At 38.0% G+C, this 19,157-nt stretch overlaps 2 protein-coding genes across 7 annotated transcripts in view; one reads left to right on the top strand and one right to left on the bottom strand.

Annotated features, from left to right (window-relative positions):
• The window catches only part of CTNNA3 (catenin alpha 3), a 1,905,103-nt gene that overhangs the window by 1,071,846 nt on the left and 814,100 nt on the right, over positions 1 to 19,157 (bottom strand).
• Positions 13,948 to 19,157, top strand: part of LRRTM3 (leucine rich repeat transmembrane neuronal 3) — a 216,795-nt gene continuing 211,585 nt past the window's right edge. The window contains exon 1 of one of the 2 annotated variants that reach the window (XM_005226436.5): positions 13,948 to 19,026. In XM_005226436.5, the coding sequence (XP_005226493.1) occupies positions 19,023 to 19,026 (4 nt within the window). In that variant the 5' untranslated portion in view covers positions 13,948 to 19,022. 2 annotated transcript variants of the gene reach the window in all.

The raw sequence follows: 19,157 nt of genomic DNA on the forward strand, positions 1-19,157 counted from the left end.
CCATGATAGAACATGGCTTGTTCAGAGAATGATATTTTGCTGTGACTGGATTGTGGGCTGCATAGCATATCACATAGTGAGTTAAAATAATGGCAAAAGGGTAGCTTTGGACCAGATAGCAAAGGATCTTTAAATCAGATTTCATTCACCATACTTCATATCTGCAATAGGCCCCATCTGAAGCACCTGCCCAGTTTTATAACCATGACCCTGCCAACTTCACCATGACTCTCAACCCTCCATCATATCTGATTAGACTCAGGGTGATCACCTAATCAAGAACCAACTCGTAAGTCAGATAGCAGCCTATGAGATGGCATTTCAGACTTGCTTTCTGTAGAATTTTAAACTGAAAAGTCTTGAAAGAATGAGCTGATATGAAGTAAAGCTGAGTCATGAGGTAGTGTGTAGGCACTGAAGATGTTATGGCAAGCAAACTCCACAGGAAGCAAAAACCATGAATAAACTGGAGATTTGAGGCAGAACAGAGGTGAATACAGGACAGTAAGACAAATGGAGAACAGCAAAGTGCAGGGCACTAAAATGAACCTACAATTCCTTCTCCAGTAAGGTCCCTGTTTTTCTTGATGGCTGATTGTTTGACTTTATCTAACAACAAAAATAATCAAATCAGAGGAACCTTGTGTGTCATGAGGTATGTCGTGTTTAACCAGAGGTGACAGTGAGCTTCTCAAGGGATTTAAGCAAAACAACAGCACAACCAGATTGGTGGTAGTGTTTTAGGAAAGCAGTAAGACCATTCTGGACTTAATCTTTTGGTCATTCCACTGAAAACTCACCAAATCTTAGGGGAAGAAAGTAATAATTCTTTTCTATTTATCTTGTCCTTTGGCATGGGATAACTTGTATACCTGTGATGGATTCATTTTGATATTTGGCAAAACAAATACAATTATGTAAAGTTTAAAAATAAAATAAAATTAAAAAAAAAACAAACAAAAAAAAAGATAATGTCAGCCATATAGAAGAGAGACTGTGTATTAGAATATCAGTGATTTCTTTCCTTTTGGAACCAATAATTTACACGTTTCAGTGACTTAAGGGAAGCTGAACTGAGTGATTCATCAATAAAGATTGTTCTATAAACTAAATTCCCAACAGTAGAAGGAATTTGAAATAATTGTTTCATCCACTTCAAAGAATCGGTTCAGTTCAGTGGCTCAGTCGTGTCCGACTCTTTGCAACCCCATGAACTGAAGCATGCCAGGCTTCCCTGTCCAACGTGATGTATTAAATTCAAGTTAGTAAAATATTTCCATAATTGCCAAACTTTGGACAATGAAACTATGATCCTCATGTTTTATAATAAATATGTATTGCTTTTAAAATGGAAAAGAAACAAAGAATAGTTTAAGACCTATGTTTCACTTCTAATGAAACAAATTCTGTCTTAGTTGTTTGGATAAATCTACATGAAAATAGATAAAATGTTATCTATTAGTGCTATTTTTCTTCACAAGGTAAAAAAAAAAACAACTTTGGTTTGGATTTAAAGAAGACAGAATGGTATAAAAAATACACTAGAGTCAAAGGATCTGAGTTCCACACAAAGTTTTGGTACCCATATCATATGTCAATAAAGCTAATCTCTCTGGGTTTCAGTTTTCTGATATGTAAAATGTGTATTGAATAAAATAATCTCAAAATCCGTTCCAATTCTTTGATTCTCTAAGCCTTTGTATCATTATTACTTGGTATTAACGCAATATTTTCCAAGTGTAAATTGCAAAGCATATAAGCCACTTAAATTATGTAAAACCTCTCAAGCCTTTTAAAAGTATCCATAGAAAATCTTCATAGATTAAGAATTAGGACTAATAACCAATACATGAGGTGACATGTTTAATTGTTTTGGTTTCTCTAGTCAGAAACCTAGAGTATCACTATAGGAAAACAGCAAGTTTCAAACAAATGTACACCAAGTCAAAAATCTTTTCATGATTTTAACTAAATACTGTAAAGAAAAAAAGATAGAATCAATGTAGACCATTGCTTTTAAGAGGAAGTCTGGTATCAAACTCAGCCAATAAATTAAATCAGTAATTTGTATGACTGTGATACCTATTACTAGTTTTTGAATAGAAGTCCACATTTTGTTACCCAGAGATACAAACTGCAAACTTGGATCATAAATAAATGGTTGCCTAGTTGATTCATTCTTTCTGCCCCCTTCTGATGTCTATGTCAGAAACTTTCTCTATCTCTTTTATACTTTAATAAAACTTTATTACACAAAAGCTCTGAGTGGTCAAGCCTCGTCACTGACCCCAGATCAAATTCCTCTCCTCTGGAGGCCAAGAATCCCAGCATCTTTCATGGCTCATAGTGGCAACCTTTCATCTTGGGGGCTCATCCAGGATTCTTCAGGACAAGGTAAGGACGCTTGAATCTATAGTTCTTTGTTCTCCTGGAAAGCACATTTTCTGCTGTACTTCAATAACTCTATGGTGTGCTTGTGTGTGTGACTGATTGAAAGAGATGTACAAGTGTGAACCAAGAGCTGGGTCCTAATCTGAAGCTCCAAGGTGACCTCATATGGCTTATGTCAGAAACCCTGTCTGGGGATTATACCAACCTGCTAATGTCAAGATTTCCCTTGTGGCTCAGCTGGTAAGTAATCTGTCTACAATGCAGGATACTTGGGTTCAGTCCCTGGGTTGAGAAGATCCCCTGGAGAAGGGAAAGCCTTCCCACTCCAGTAATCTGGTCTGGAGAATTCCATGGACTATATAGTCCATGGGGTCACAAAGAGTCAGACATGACCAAGGGACTTTCACAGTTGAAATATTATATTTACTTTTAAAGCTCTAATTCTTAGTAATAAAAAAATATCATATAAGAAACAAATCACCAGTCCAGGTTCAATGCAGGATACAGGATGCTCGGGGCTGGTGCACTGAGATGACCCAGAGGGATGGTATGGGGAGGGAGGTGGGAAGGGTGTTCAGGACTGGGAACAGGTGTACACCCGTGGTAGATTCATGTTGATGTATGGCAAAACCAATACAATATTGTAAAGTAATTAGCCTCTAATTAAAATAAATAAATTTAAATTAAAAAAATATATATATATATACACACCCCCAAAAACCATATACCTACATATTGTTTAAGTTCTTCTCATTTTTTTTCTGCTAAAGTCACAAAAATAAATTTGAAAAGCCTGCCTCTTGAGAAATCTGTATGCAGGTCAGGAAGCAACACTTAGAACTGGACATGGAACAACAGACAGGTTCCAAATAGGAAAAGGAGTACATCAAGGCTGTATATTGTCACCCTGCTTATTTAACTTATATGCAGAGTACATGATGAGAAATGCTGGGCTGGAGGAAGCACAAGTTGGAATCAAGATTGCTGGGAGAAATATCAACAACCTCAGATATGCAGATGACACCACCCTTATAGCAGAAAGTGAAGAGGAACTAAAAAGCCTCTTGATGAAAGCAAAGAGGAGAGTGAAAATGTTGGCTTTACTCAACATTCAGAAAACAAAGATCATGGCATCTGGTCCCATCACTTCATGGCAAATAGACGGAGAAATAGTGGAAACAGTGGTAGAATTTATTTTGGGGGGATCCAAAATCTCTGCAGATGGTGACTGCAGCCATGAAATAAAAAGACACTTACTCCTTGGAAGAAAAGTTATGACCAACAAAGACAGCATATTAAAAACCAAGACATTACTCTGCCAATGAAGGTCCATCTAGTGAAGGCTATGGTTTTTCCAGTGGTCATGTATGCACGTGAGAGTTGGACTGTAAAAAAAGCTGAGCACTGAAGAATTGATACTTTTGAACTGTGGTGTTGGAGAAGACTCTTGAGAGTCCCTTGGACTGCAAGGAGATCCAACCAGTCCATCCTAAAGGAGATCAGTCCTGGGTGTTCATTGGAAGGACTGATGTTGAAGCTGAAACTCCAATACTTTGGCCACCTGATGCTAACAGCTGACTCATTTGAAAAGCCCCTGATGCTGGGAAAGATTGAAGGGAGAAGAAGAAGGGGATGACAGAGGATGAGATGGTTGGATGGCATCACCTACTCAAAGGAGATGAGTTTGTGTAAACTCTGGGAGTTGGTGATGGACAGGGAGACCTAGCATGCTGCAGTCCATGGGGTCACAGAGAGTCAGACATGATTAAGTGACTGAACTTAACTGATATAGTTTTCAATTTGCAAAGTCATTCTAAAGTGTAAGGGATAATAATAACTGAAATCAAAATTTTTATCAAAAAAAGTGGGAAAACAAATCTATATTTCAGTTCAGACTATAGTTGGCTTCTTGAGAAAACATACATAAAATGCTATTGATATTATCTATATTTAATTATAAAATTATAAACTCATTATTTTAACGAAACATTGTGTGCATGCTTAGTTGCTCAGTCATGTCTGACTCTTTGCGACACTTTGGACTGTAGCCTGTCAGGCTCCTCTGTCCATGGAGTCTCTCGGGCAAGAATACTGGAGTGGGTTGCCAGTTTCCTCCTCCAGGGCATCTTCCTGACCCAGAGATTGAACCCAAGCCTTCTGTGTCTCCTGCATTACAGGCGGAATGTATACGGACTGAACCATTCGGGGAAGCCCTAGAAATTGTTGGGCTCAGGCAAATTAAAAACATTTATAGATATTTTAAATGTGTAAATTTTTCAAGTAGTTGTAATAAATAAAAATATAAAATTTTCTGCTTTGTCCTAGAACCCTGGGAGCCTGCAGCTATAGTGAAGGAGGTTGGGGGTCTTCTGTGAATGAAACAAATCTGTATAATCATTCATTTGGGCCTTCAGAGTCGGACACGACTGAGCGACTTCACTTTCAATTTTCACTTTCACGCATTGGAGAAGGAAATGGCAACCCACTCCAGTGTTCTTGCCTGGAGAATCCCAGGGATGGGGGAGCCTGGTGGGCTGCCATCTATGGGGTCGCACAGAGTCGGACATGACTGAAGCGACTTAGCAGCAGCAGCAGCAGCACTGAAAAAGGCAAAAGTGAAAGTGAAGTCACCCAGTCGTGTCCGACTCTTTGCAACCCCATGGACTGTGTAGCCTATCAGGTTCTCAGTAGAACCCAGGTCTCCGGCATTGCGGGCAAACACTTTACCATCTGAGCCACCAGGGAAGCTCAACTATTAAATCCTACTACCACAAAGTCTGGAGCCAAAAGCTTGCCTGCACACAGGGGACCTTCCCTCAGTTTTCAGTGCCTTCCTCACTCACTAGTCTGAATGAACACACAAGAAGCTTAACATATGAGAAAAGCTTCCATCATGAAATAGACTGAAATGAACTGATTAAGTTACCTCAGAGGACAGTGGCATTGCAGCAAGCTGCATACTACTAACACACTCCATGTGATATCCTCAGGATGAGAAGAGATGTAGAATAAAACATTATGAAAATAAAACATGTTAAATAGAATAAAACATTATGATATTCAGAAGAGAAAAAAAGAGAACCATAACAGAGCTCCTGGAGATAACAAATATGATCACAAATATGATCACCTAAATTGGGAGAAGAGGGAGGAGGCCCAGCAAACTTTTTCTATAAAGGGACTCATGGTAAATATTGTAAGCTTTCAGGACCTAACAGTCTCTAAACTCTGTCGTTTCAGGGTGAAAGCATCCATAGACAATCTATAAATGAATGAACATGAATGTGTTTATTTACAGAAACTGAACTTTATTTACACCCCTGACCCAGTAGCATCACTGCTGGATTTAATTCTGCCATCGTTTGCTGACACCTAATCTAAATTTTTAATAAACTCATACATTAAATACTGTAACATAAAGCTGAAGAAATCACATGAAACAAAGACAAAGAGATAAAGAGATGGGAAATAGGAAAGAAAAACCAAAGTATCAATCCAAGAAGTTCAAAATCTGCACAATAAAAGTTCCAGAGAGAGAGAAAAACAGAGAACAGAGAAAATGGGTAGAGAGGTAGTTTAAAAAGAAGACATAATTTTACAGCCCTGAAGGACACAAGTCTCCAGATTTATAGACCCACTGAATAGCAGTACGATGGATGCAAAAAGGACCAAAGATATATTCTTAGTTAATTTTCAAATAGCAAGGAAAATAATGTTCCATAAAAGCTTCCAGAGTAAACAATAGACTATACACAAAGGAGTGGGAATCTGAATAACATCTGATTCTCAGCAGCAGGAGTGGGTGTGAGAAGACAGTGGAGCAATGGTTTAAAGATTCTGAGAAAGTGGTTTCCAATTATAAATATTATGTACATGAATTATGTATGCAGCCAACCTATTAATCAGTAAAGATAAATTTTTAAAAATTTCAGACTTGATTTTTTTTTCACATGCTCCCTCTTAGGAATCTACTAGTGGATATGTTTCAATAAAATGAGACAAGGAATACATAGGATCCAAGAACGGGGATATCACAGTTGGAGAATGGTGAAGAGGGGGGTGGGTTAACAGCTATGACTAGATACTGGGGAAGAGAAAAATGGAGTGCTGCGGAGGAGAGGGATTATCTGAAATGGGTATTTGGAAAAACTAAGCACTCGACAAATCTTTTCAACTACTGGGAAAAACAACTAATTCTAGGAACAGACAAAACTAAGCAAATTAGGGGGTCTCAATGGAGAGAGAATAGAGACAATTCTTAACTTTAAGAAAAATAAGAAGTTGAAAGAGAATGGAAGCACAACCGAGTATACCACTTAATTCAACAGTGGCATTGCTTACCTAGTCATCCTAAGTTAAACAGTGTCCATTTATTGAACACTAGGTTAACACAGGAACTAAGAAAGTAAGAGAGAAGATGATACTGCATCTTCAGTTACAGTAGCGAGAAATGGAAATCTCAACAAAATTCAGAAATACTATGAGAAGGAAATGATAGCTAAAATAAAGTGACTGAATATAAAAAAGGAATTGGTGAAGAAGCTGAGAAAGAAAAGCAAGTATGGGTACTTCTAATACAAATCTCTTCTTATATTTGCTTTTCAAACTATGTACATAAAATTCAGTTCTCTGATACTTTAATATGTTCCATTTCTCAGAGCTACCTATTAAATTTCAAGTATACTGGGAAGGCTGGGCTTCCCTGGTAGCTCAGCTGATAAAGAATCCACCCACAATGCAAGAGACCCCGGTTTGACTCCTCCTTCGGCAAGATCCCCTGGAAAAGGACAGGCTACACATTTCAGTACTCTTGGGCTTCCCTGGTGGATGAGATGGTAAATAATCTGCCTGCAAATGTGGGAGATCTGGGTTTGATTCCTGGGTTGGGAAGATTCCCTGATGGAGGGCATGGAAACCCACTCCAGTTCGTGCCTGGAGAATCCCCATGGACAGAGGAGCCTGGTGGGCTGCAGTCCAGGAAGTCACAAAGAATTGGACACGACTGAGCGACTAAGCACAGCACAGCAAATACTGAGAAGGCTAATACTATAAGCCTTATCAGCTACTACCATATAATTCATTCATCAATAAGTGGAAAAAATATATGAAAGAATTGGGTCACCATAGGTACCTGAGGACCAAGTATTGGAGATGAAAGAAAATCACTGAGGGAGAGGCAAGGAGGTACTTGGGGGAAAGGCTTCTCTTTTTCTTGCGTGTGTGAAACTCCTGTTTGAACAGTGGACTTATTGTGTAAAAATGAGATATGACTGATGAGGCCTGAGTGGGCTTTGACTGGGTGGGGTCACATCTGTTGGAGCAAATATTCCTGACACCAACCCCCCATCAGAAAACTGGCTCTCAGAAAGCCACAGCTGTGTAAGTCTCCCTGTATGAGTCATGTTGCTATGGCTGTTCCCATTGTGTTACCTCCTAAATTTCTTAATTAAAAAAAAAAAACTCTTAAAACTTATCTAACCTTTCACCTGTGCCACCTGTTCCAAAAAGGGACTATGTCTACTCGGGCTAAAGTGTCCAAGGAGGAGCGGCAACACTGAAAAGGTGTTGACGGTAATCAGTGAAAATCTCAAAGGGAGATTACATCTGAGGGGACATAGAGTCACCTGAGTTGCCTTCTGTGTGTGTGTGTGTGTGTGTGTGCATGCTAAGTCACTTCAGTCATATCTGACTCAACGACCTTATGGACAGTAGCCTGCGAGGCTCCCCTGTCCATGGGTTTCTCCAGCCAAGAACACTGGAGCAGGTTGTCATGACCTACTCCAGGGGATCTTCCCCATCCAGGGATCGAACTCAAGTCTCTTATGTCTCCTGCATTGACAGGCGGGTTCGTTACTACTGCCACCTGGGAAGCCCAGCTGACATTGCAATGTGTGTCTATAATGTTTCTATTGTACTATCTCATCAACTAAAATGCAAGTCCTCTGATGGTAAATGATTGCTTGGTCTTACTCACTCTTGCATCCTCAGCACCAGATAAAGAAATGTTATTTTTATGTGAGAAGCATGGCATTTGCTTCCAGGGACTCAGTCAGCCTCTGCCTAAATCACAAGTTTGCCACATGGGGGCTCTGCTGCAAGCCACAGGAGATTCCTAAGCATTCCCCACACTCTTAAGGGAAGTGCATTTCAATCAGGATGAAGCATTTACAGTACAGAGAAGGGTTCTCGAGCCTAGTTCAAGAGAGTCCCCAAATAGACTGTAATATATTCGTGTAATATAAAGACCCACAGCTCCTATTCTCTGCTACTACACTGTCAACTTACACAGAATTTCTTTCTTTTTTTGTTTTTGTTTTTTTTGTTTTTTTTTTTGCAGAATTTCTTTTCTATCAGATGTTTAAAATCTCTTAGGTCTCCAGCAAATTTTTGTTTAATTAGACATTGTTTCGGAAACAAAAATAGAACCAATGAAATATATGCTTTTTTTATCCAAATCTAGATTTCTATTATCTTTCTCTACCTGGTGGCTTGGGGATTTAATTCTTAATGCTGATATATTTGTCAGGAAGGCAAATTTTAAAATATACTAGTGTAACTGTTGAAAATATTATACATAATCCTTTAAAAGTACAATAGAAAATCCACTATTGTACAAAATGTATGTTTGTGTTCCACCTCCACCAAATCACAAGTTGAAACCTAATCCCCAAAGTGATGGTATTTGGAGGTGGAGCCTTTGGGAGGTGGTTAAGTGAATGGGATTCCTGCTTGCGTGCTCAGTCCTGTTTGACTCTTGTGACCCCAAGGACTGCAGCCCTCCAGGCTTCTCTGTCCATGGGATTTCCTGGGTAAGAATACTGGAGTAAGCTGCCATTTCCTTTTCCAAGGTATCTTTCTGACCCAAGGATCAAAACTACAACTCCTGAGGCTCCTGCATTAGCAGGCGAATTCTTTACCACTGAGCCACCTGGGAAGCTCTGAATGGGATTAGTGCCCCTTTAAAAGAGGTCCATAAGAGCCCTTGCCACTTAAGCTATGTGAAGTTTCAGAGAGAAGATGGCAATCTGTGGACCAGGAGACAGGCCCTCACCAGACATGGAATCTGAACACCTCTTGATCATAGAGTTCCCAGCCTCCAGAACCGTGAGAAATAAATTTCTGTTGTTTATAAGCCACCAATCTATCATTTTCTGTTAGAGTAGCCCACATGGACGAAGACAGAACATTTTCTTAAAAAAAAAAAAAAGTATACATCAGAATATACCTAAAGCAAACACAAACATAGCAAAACGTTTATTATTGTATCCTTTAAACAGTACTGACTTGATATTCAAAGCACAGCCATAAATGCATGCAAAGTAGAGCATCAAGTATTAAGGTGAAAATTTGGTTCAGAGACTTTTATAGTTACTCTAAAACATCTTTGCTTTATTGTGAGAAATTATAAGAAGTTTGGGAATATATATATGACATAAATTTTACACTGTAGCTCTGGTGCCACATGTTCCTTCATGGAATTTGTTCCAAATGAAAAGCTAGAAAACTGATTTCTCTCAATAAAAATGACTATAATTGAATTTGGTGACTGCTCTCTTGAAAGTAACTTTTTGAGCCTCCTTTAGAAGACTATCCCAATATTAATGCACAAATTAGCAGCTTTATTTAACAAGGAACAAGATCAAATATCTGTTTTTCATAACTATCAACAAAAAGGCAACTACAGTAAAAAGTTGAGGACAGAAATATTAGTAAATATGAATGGTAAACCAACTCAAACTCATGATACCTTAATATTAATTTTCATCAAATTTGTGATTTTATCAATTATTGAATTCCCACAAAATAGAAATACATATTTGCCTTCAAGTTCTAAACCTCATATATTCCTAAGTGTTAAATTTGCTAACAAGAGTGAATAAATATCCCAAGTATCACCTTGGGGCTGGATGTCCTGCTTAAATTAGTTGAGTGGACTCTTGCTCAACATGTATGTCATTAAAACTTACTCCTTACAAGTTTAATGACATAGGGAAAGCAATCAATTGAATATAAAACATGGAACAAGCCACAGTCCAAATGACCTGGTACCTCCTAATAAATCTATGACATTAAAAAATTAAAGCAACTTAAGAAACATGAAAACAAAATGCAGTACTTGAGCTTTACTTAGGTCTTGACCACAAACCAACTTTAAGAAGTTACTGTTAAATATGTTAGGTATAGTAATACTAGATGGTTAAATTAAAAATCTTTACTGGTTAGAATTACATACTGAAATATATATATATACATATGTAAAATGACATGATTTCTGAGCTTTGCTTTTTAAAACACTCCAGAAAGAAAAACAGAACAGTGTGAACGTGTGGGTATGTATGAAGGGAGATGGGGATAGATGTAACATTAATAAAATATTGATAACTGTTAATGTTTATTATACTATGCTCTCTATATTGTGTATGTTTTGAAATATCACTAAAAAATAGTAACAATTGTATCCTTAAATTCATGTAGTCTTTTTATCTTCAGAATTCTTCCCTGATGGCTCAGATGGTAAAGAATCTGCCTGCAATGGAGGAGACCAGGGTTCGATTCCTGGGTTGGAAAGATCCCCAGAAGAAGGGAATGGCTACCCACTCCAGTGTTCTTGCCTAGAGAATACCATAGACAGAGGACCCTGGCGGCTGCAGTCCATGAGGTCACAAAGAGTCGAACATGGCTGAGGGACTAATATACACATGTAGCCTTTCATCTTCAGAAGTTAACCAATAATTGCTGCACTCTAAGAATTTGTTATTTGTCTCTATCCTCGGTTTTATCTTTAGCACTACTTCTGTTCAAACTAACAGTAAGTAATGCAATAAAACCTGAGAGTATGGATTGATGCTGTAGCATAAATGTATCTGTAAGTGAAGAATAGACAGATGTGTTATATACTCTTGTAGGTCTTATTCACTTGATTTGCCTCTTTCCAAAAAACACTGAGAAACTATTTTAATGGTCAGACCTGGAAATTTCTTCATCCATTTATCTAAGTCAGAGATATCCACTCATCACCATATATGACCAGACACGGTTTTTAATGGAGCCCTTGAAGCAAGCAGATGGAAACCAAGGATACTTCAGAGACATGTTAATACCTCGATGGATGAGAAGAATATAGTCATAAGTGTACAAATGCATATAAGTATTCTACCAACTAGAAATGAAGAAAATAAAATTTTCATAGTTGGAAGGATCTATGTTAGCATTTTAACCATCTTATTACATGATACAGTGACCAAGTCAAAAATATGAAGCTCTTTGAAACATCTAGATTAGATGCACTTATTGGTGAAAGCACTTTATGAGTTAGAACACAGAATGTCAATGATGTATGCTGTATATTAAATGGATATGGTATTAAAAATCATAGTAGAAAGGGAATACTGATGAAATTTTATAATACTGGTAAATTCTGACTCAGCCCTTGGTCATGTTACGCGTGTGCCAAGTTGCTTTAGTCATGTCCGATTCTTGGTGACTATATGGGCTGTAGCCCTCCAGGCTCCTCTGTCCATGGGGATTTTCCAGGCAAGAATACTGGAATGGGTTGCCGTGCCCTCCTCTAGGGGATCTTCCCCATCCAGGGATTGAACCCATGTCTCTTATGTCTCCCACATTGGCAGGTGAGTTCTATACCACTAGCACCACCTGGAAAGCCCTTGGTCATCTTAGTGACCCTAGACACATGTTTGTTCCACTGTATGCTGATGAACAGAGAACCTAGATGAAACTCAAAGAAAAATTAATTTTCTCATGGGTACTCAGATTTCAGAAATATTTTATAGCACTTTATAGTCTACAATGTATTTACATGTAAATATGTAACTTGATCCTAAATAAAAACTTTAGAGATTCATAGCACAGGTTTTGTGAGTACTATTTTGTAGACAAGCAAACTGAGACCCTAAGAAGACTGGCCAGAATCAATTTCAAATTCCAAATGTCAACTGGCATATGCAATAAAAAGCATATGTCATTCTCTAAATTATTTTAGAAAAACCTTTCAGATTCACCAAATTTATTTTCTAAAACTTTAAGTCCAAATGTTATCATATCTGGTCTTTATATAATTTTTAATTTTCATCAAAGCTTTTGGTTCCATGCCCTCCAATACCATTTGCAAAGATGTTGCCACTGTCTAGGACATCTAAATAGAAATCCATGTTGCTATTGTTTAGTGCCTAATTTTGCTAATCATTTTATAAAATATTGTAAAATACATCATGGTGTTTTGAGGCCTAATATCAAGAACATGCTGCAAAAATTAAAGTCTGACAAAAAATCAGGGCCAAATTCGAACATAATTCAAATGAGCTGAACCCTTGATGTTATTCCCCAAACTTGACCTATAGAAGCAGTTGATGGCTTTACCATCCCTCCAATTGCTCAGCCCATAAAACTAAAGGCATCTTTAATTTCTGTATTTATTCCATACTTCAATTTCTAATCCATTAGAAATCTCCATTGGTTTTACCTAAACACAAGTCTAGAATCTAACCAATCCTCACCACTTTCATTGATACTGAATCAGAGCAGGATCCTATTGTCCCTGCCCCGCTACTATGCCCTCTGCCTGCCTTTTATCTGTGGAAAACTTTAGTCAAAGAATTAATCAGAGAAGTGAGAAATGCAAATACAAAGAAAAACAGTCAAAGGAGACTAAATAATAATAATGTAGTCATTAAGCATGGTCGAGGACTTTAGTTCTTTCTCGAAGGCTATAGATAATATTCTAAGCCATATCCTGTGAGCTATCTTACAGATAGATACTAGAACACCAGGGAGAGAAGTTAACTACAAGATGACCAGACTGTACCCAGGACATGAGCTGTCACAATTCCAAGAACTGGCCGCAAAGAAATGGGAACAAATGGACCCCGGAACTGAAGATTACTGAACCAAAAACAACCAAAATGATGCTGGTCAGACGAGTGATGACCAATCTGAAGATGACTGTTAGAGATAACTGTGCTGTTTCTGCATGTAGCTCCCCCTCATCCACCTGTAAAAGGTCTCACCCCTTGCTTGTCACTGTGCATGTGTTGGGGGAGTTGGCCTTTGGACAGATGTCCACCACTCTCCCATCCAGTTGCCAGCATCTGAAATAAAGCAAATTTCCTTTCCACCAATCTGGCCTCTTTATAGGCTTTTGGGCTGCAAGCAGCCAGACACCACACTCACCCTCTGTAACAATACCATCCTGGTCCAAGTCCCCATTGTCTGTCGCCTGATTGGTATAATATCCTCCCTGCTGGCTTCCCTGCTCTTACTCTCGTCCCTTACAGTCTGTTTCCTCTCTGACTTCATCTCTAGTTACTTTCTCCCATGTCTCTACACTCCAGACTGATTAGCCTCTGCTATTCATTGAACACACTAGCTGCTCCCACCTGAGTGCCTTTGCACTGGCCACTCCCCATATATATATATAAGGTTAAAAACCTCATCTTCTTCAAGGCTTACTCAAGCCACTTTCTTAGTGGGCCTAACCATCCTATTTTACCTAAAATCCACCTCACCCCTTCCACTTCTAATCTTCACTGTCTTTTTTACTTTTCTTTTTTCTATAATTGTTGTTGTTTAGCCACTAAACCATGTCCAACTCTTTGAGACCCCATGAACTATAACCCACCAGCCTCCTCTGTCCTTGGGATTTTCCAGGCAAGAATACTGGAGTGCATTGCCATTTCCTTCTCCAGGGGATCTTCCCAACCCAGGGATTGAACATGTATCTCCTGCATTGGCAGGTAGATTCTTTACCACTGAGCTACCAGGGAAGCTCAGTAATATACTACTTTTATTATTTATTTTATTTTTATTGTTCATCTTACTCCTTCAGAATGTAAGCTTAGATATCTGCTTTGTATACTAATGTACTCTAAGTGTCTGGAACAGTGTCTAGGACATAGTGGTTACCCAAACTGTTAAATAAATGTAATCTCTGAGACCAATCCATTGTTAAGACATCAGTATATACACTTTGGGCTTCTCAGGTATGCCAAACTACCAATGCAGAAGACACAAGAGACATGGGTCTGATCCCTGGGTTGAAAAGATCTCCTGGGGGATAAAATAGCAACCAACTGCAGTATTCTTGCCTGAGAAAATTTCATGGATAGAGGAGCCTGGTGGGCTACAGTCCATGGGGTTGCAAAGAGTCAGACATGACTGAGCATAGCAGCACAAGCACAATATCCACTTTAAATTGATTTTCTAAGTTTATATTTGGCAATTCAGTTTCATATTAGACTGAAATCTGGCATTATATAACTGAGATTGGATTTATTTGCCCAATTTAAACAAAATATGTTAAGCTTTTTGAAGTACTATAAGTGAAATAAAAAAGTCTTTAGATACATGACACTATATTCCATAAGTATATAAATCATTAAGGCCCTAGATTCATTGGGGAAATTTAATTTGTCAGGTAGTTTATAGTTTGCTCTGTACATGGTTTTAAATGCAAATGAATTTGCTAAATACATAATGTAGTATAATTTTGCTTATTTTGAAAGGCAAATAAGAAATGATCATCTTGCAGTAGTCAACAAGTAGAAGGAGAATAAACTTTAAAAAATAACCAGCAAATTACTAAAATCTTTTTGAATATAAGGTTTTATTTTTCTTTTGAGAGACTATGTCTTTGGAGTGATTTCTGTAGCCTCAAGTTTTTAGTCTGGGTTAGCATTGCACTACTTTATTTTTTGATTTCTCTACCAGTCTCATGAATGGTCTTCCCTCTTCAAGCATTTCATTACCATGAACCAGGATCGACCTGGTGGTAATACTGGCTTAAGGATTAGTGGGAAAGTAGGAGGCAACCAGAGAACCTGGAGTTAGACCCAGTCCAAGAATGGCTACTGATTGCTGTTGAAGAAGAGATCAATAGTCAGCATTAAGAGAAAAAATCAACTTTGAGACCCAAAAGGTGACTGTAAAGTCAGAACTATGGAGCAAAGCAAGATCAGAAACCAAGATACCAGAAAAATGTCTGCTAATGGCACGGTGTGTAACACACAGCAAATGTTATTCACCATATTAATCCAAGATTTATCCCAGGAAAAGCAAAGTAAGCAAACTACATTCTCAGTGGGCTCAACTGTGCTTCTGTCATAGAATGAAAGAAGAATAAAAACATAAAGTTGTTGGGGCCTCCATTCACCCGAGAGCAGCCTTCTGCAGCTGTTGGGAAAACAGATATGGCAATGATTACTTCCCAAAGAGAAGCAGGGATGGTGAAGAGAAAAATCTGAGCCCTTCAAGCAACAGGGATGATAAAGGAGTTATAAATAGTATTCTCTTTAGTCTTTTTTAATAGATACAAATTGTCACACCCTATTTGGGATATTAGATGATAAAAGGTGTAAAATGCCAAAGGGAATATTCAAACCTATATTTACTATTCTCAAAAACCGTACAGTTTAACTATAAAGACAAGAGATGTCTACATAGAAAGTGAAGATCACATGCTGACCATCTGAGTATTTCCACTTCCCAATTTCTTGCCTTTTCACACACATTTTTAAAGAACACTTTCTCCAAAATTGTACCCAATCTCACTGGCAGAGGAATTTTGCAGAGATCAATCCTATGTATACAAGACTAGCATTACATAACCAGTTTATCCTACATCAAATGTACTTCTGACCCTCATAAAAATGCGTCTGTTCAGTAAATATTTATTGAGCATCTAAAATGTGCCAAGTGCTGCAGCAGTTTTTAGGAAAACCAAAGCAGATAAAACTTTATTTCTGTCCTCACAGAACTTATATCACAATATCATAGTTTTATATGTCCTCTCTTCCTACTAGGAGAAAATTTATTATTTTTATTTATCCCTTTACAGTGTGTTTCTTAAACCTAGCTGTCCATCAGAGTCTGCTGATAAATGGAGCCTCTTCTGTCTCCTTGAATCAAAATCTTGGGGGAGGGATTGGGAAATTTACCTTTTTAACAAGCTCTTTGGAGGCTTTATGTAAATTCATAGTATAATAATTTGGGAGGAAACACTTCCCAAGTGGCACCAGTGGTAAAGAATCTGCTTGCCAATGCAGGAGACGTAAGAGACACACATTCAATCTCTTGGTCAGGAAGATGCCCTGGAGGAAGGTATGGCAACTCACTCCTGGAGAATCCTGTGGACAGAGGATCCTGGCAGGCTACAGTCCATAGAGTAACAAAGAGTCAAACACCACTGAAGTGACTCAGCCTGCACGTACTGTCCTATTAATGGCACCTTATATGAGAAATCTGACTGTACCCAGGGGGCCCCTTTTATTTATCATAACTGTTACCGAGCCTCTCCCTTTGAAAATATGAAAGCTTTCCATGATTTTCCAGTCAATTCACCTGACAAAGACTAGCAAGGAAAACTTAAAAAGAAAAATTAAATTACCTTTTTTTTTTTTTTAAACAAAATGGTTTTCTCTGTGGGGCAGATGTTACCATATTCTGCTCTGTTGAAGAAAATCAAACATTAATTATGAGTTACAGTCTACCTTAAATATTCATTTTAAAGATACAGTTGAGATGATGGTGATTTACGAACACTTCTCATCAAAGAAGGCAAGACTGAGAGCATCTCAGAAACCAATTATAAACAATATAAAAAATATTCAGTGAGATAGTTCTTTGTGAGTTAATGACAGTCACCACAGTCACTATTAAATACTAAATAACATGCAATATCAGCAGGTATAGAAAAGTTGATATTATTCAAATAACAGTTAACACAGGCTTATTAAGTGTCACATACTAGTCTAAGATTATGTCATCTTCATATTCTACAGATATGGAGATGACTGAATTCTCAAACTCTCTATTAAATGGAATTTTGTTATGATACCCATTTTGTAGAAGACAAAACTAATGCATAGAGAAGATGATAAACATAGTCAGTCTTATAGAGCTGATAAAATATAGTCAGGATTTGAACCTAGGTGCAAAAATTCATCCTCTTAATCACTAGACTAAGCCTTTCCTCTTTAGTTTTTAGAATACTTATTAGAAGATGCATATAAAAGAAGTTTATGCAAACCTGTTCTAGAAATCAAGAATTTTATTTTATTACAGCTACTTTGCCAAAATGACTTCATCAGGCTAATTTTCATTTGACCATTTTAAAGTGAAGATAACAATGCTGTTCAAACAGGATCATCTAGTGGTTAGAGGTTCAAGAATAAGAGAGATATGGCTCTGAATCTCAATCCTCCCACTTACCATATGACCTTGAGCAAGGTACCTTTCCCAGACTCAGTCTCCTCATCTTTAAAATGAAGGGTATAATGGAATCTACAGCATGATATTGTTTACAGATAGAATAAGATAGCCCATTGAAACGCTATCTTAGAAATGGCTCAATAAATATTAGTGTAATAAATACCAGCAGCATCAACAAACTGAACCAAATGCTCTCTTGATTCTTGTACTCACACTAAACATGGCTTATTTCTCTTCTAACTAAAAAAAAAGATAAAATGACAGCAACAAAAACAACAAACCAAGTCATAAACAATTAAATCAATTATGTCTTTTGTGGGAAAACCAGAAAGGTTATTGGACACATTACTTTATATGTCATTAGTTATCCTCTCTGTTTCAAAATGTATGTGAGCTAGCATCCTGAGACATCTTGTATAATATAATCATTGTGACTCCAAGAGGTCAAATGGGCAGGCAGTTAATGCTTCTCTGTGAAAAGCTCAATAATTCATTTTATAAATTTCAGTTCTAAGCCTACGTTGAGGTTAAGAAAAATTGACATTCGGTCTGTGAACTTCATGTCAAGCTCCAGAAAAACTCTGGGCAGCACATGTTTAGCGATTAAGTGGATGCAGACAATAAAGACGTTGCCAAATTGTAAAACAAGACTTGGAAATTACAGAAAATGTTGCTAGTTATTGATTACGGTGACCATTCAGTTCCTATTGAGCCACCCAAAAGAATCATTCATTTTCCAGCAGAGAGCCTGCTCATTTGCAAGATAAAAGAGAGACATTTCTGCACATGCCCATAATGTTCTTCACCACTGGGGGCAGCTTTACATAAGACTGCATTCACTGAAACCAAAGCAACAGTCTGAGCAGCTTTCAGAATGACAGTCTGCAGAAGTGAGCTGAGCGTGTGCGCGATACGGGGCTCTCCTGCCTTCTGGGCTCCAACGCAGCTCTGTGGCTGAACTGGGTGCTCGCCACCAGAAATGCTGGGCTATGGAATACAGATGTGGCAGCTCAGGTAGCCTCATGTTGCCTGAAGGAATACATCTTGCTTTCTGATAAGAAGAAATTGTAGAAGCCAGTTTTTTTTTTTTTTTTTTACACCACCTCCCCCCACCAAAAAAAAAACTGTAAAGATGCAAAAACGTAATATCCATGAAGATCCTATTACCTAGGAAGATTTTGATGTTTTGCTGCGAATGCGGTGTTGGGATTTATTTGTTCTTGGAGTGTTCTGCGTGGCTGGCAAAGAATAATGTTCCAAAATCGGTCCATCTCCCAAGGGGTCCAATTTTTCTTCCTGGGTGTCAGCGAGCCCTGACTCACTACAGTGCAGCTGACAGGGGCTGTCATGCAAGTGGCCCCCTAAGCCAAAGCAAAAGACCTAAGGACGACCTTTGAACAATACAAAGGATGGGTATGTTTTGTCATTTTTCTTCTTTTCTTCTTAAAAAAACAAAAACAAAAAAAATCCACTAGTCTGTGTATTAATTCTGCCTTAATTATTGTAGAGATTACCTTGCTCTGCTCTAAGACTATAAATTCAAC

The sequence above is a fragment of the Bos taurus genome, chromosome 28 (assembly GCF_002263795.3).
Source record: "Bos taurus isolate L1 Dominette 01449 registration number 42190680 breed Hereford chromosome 28, ARS-UCD2.0, whole genome shotgun sequence".
Taxonomy (NCBI): Eukaryota; Metazoa; Chordata; class Mammalia; order Artiodactyla; family Bovidae; genus Bos; species Bos taurus.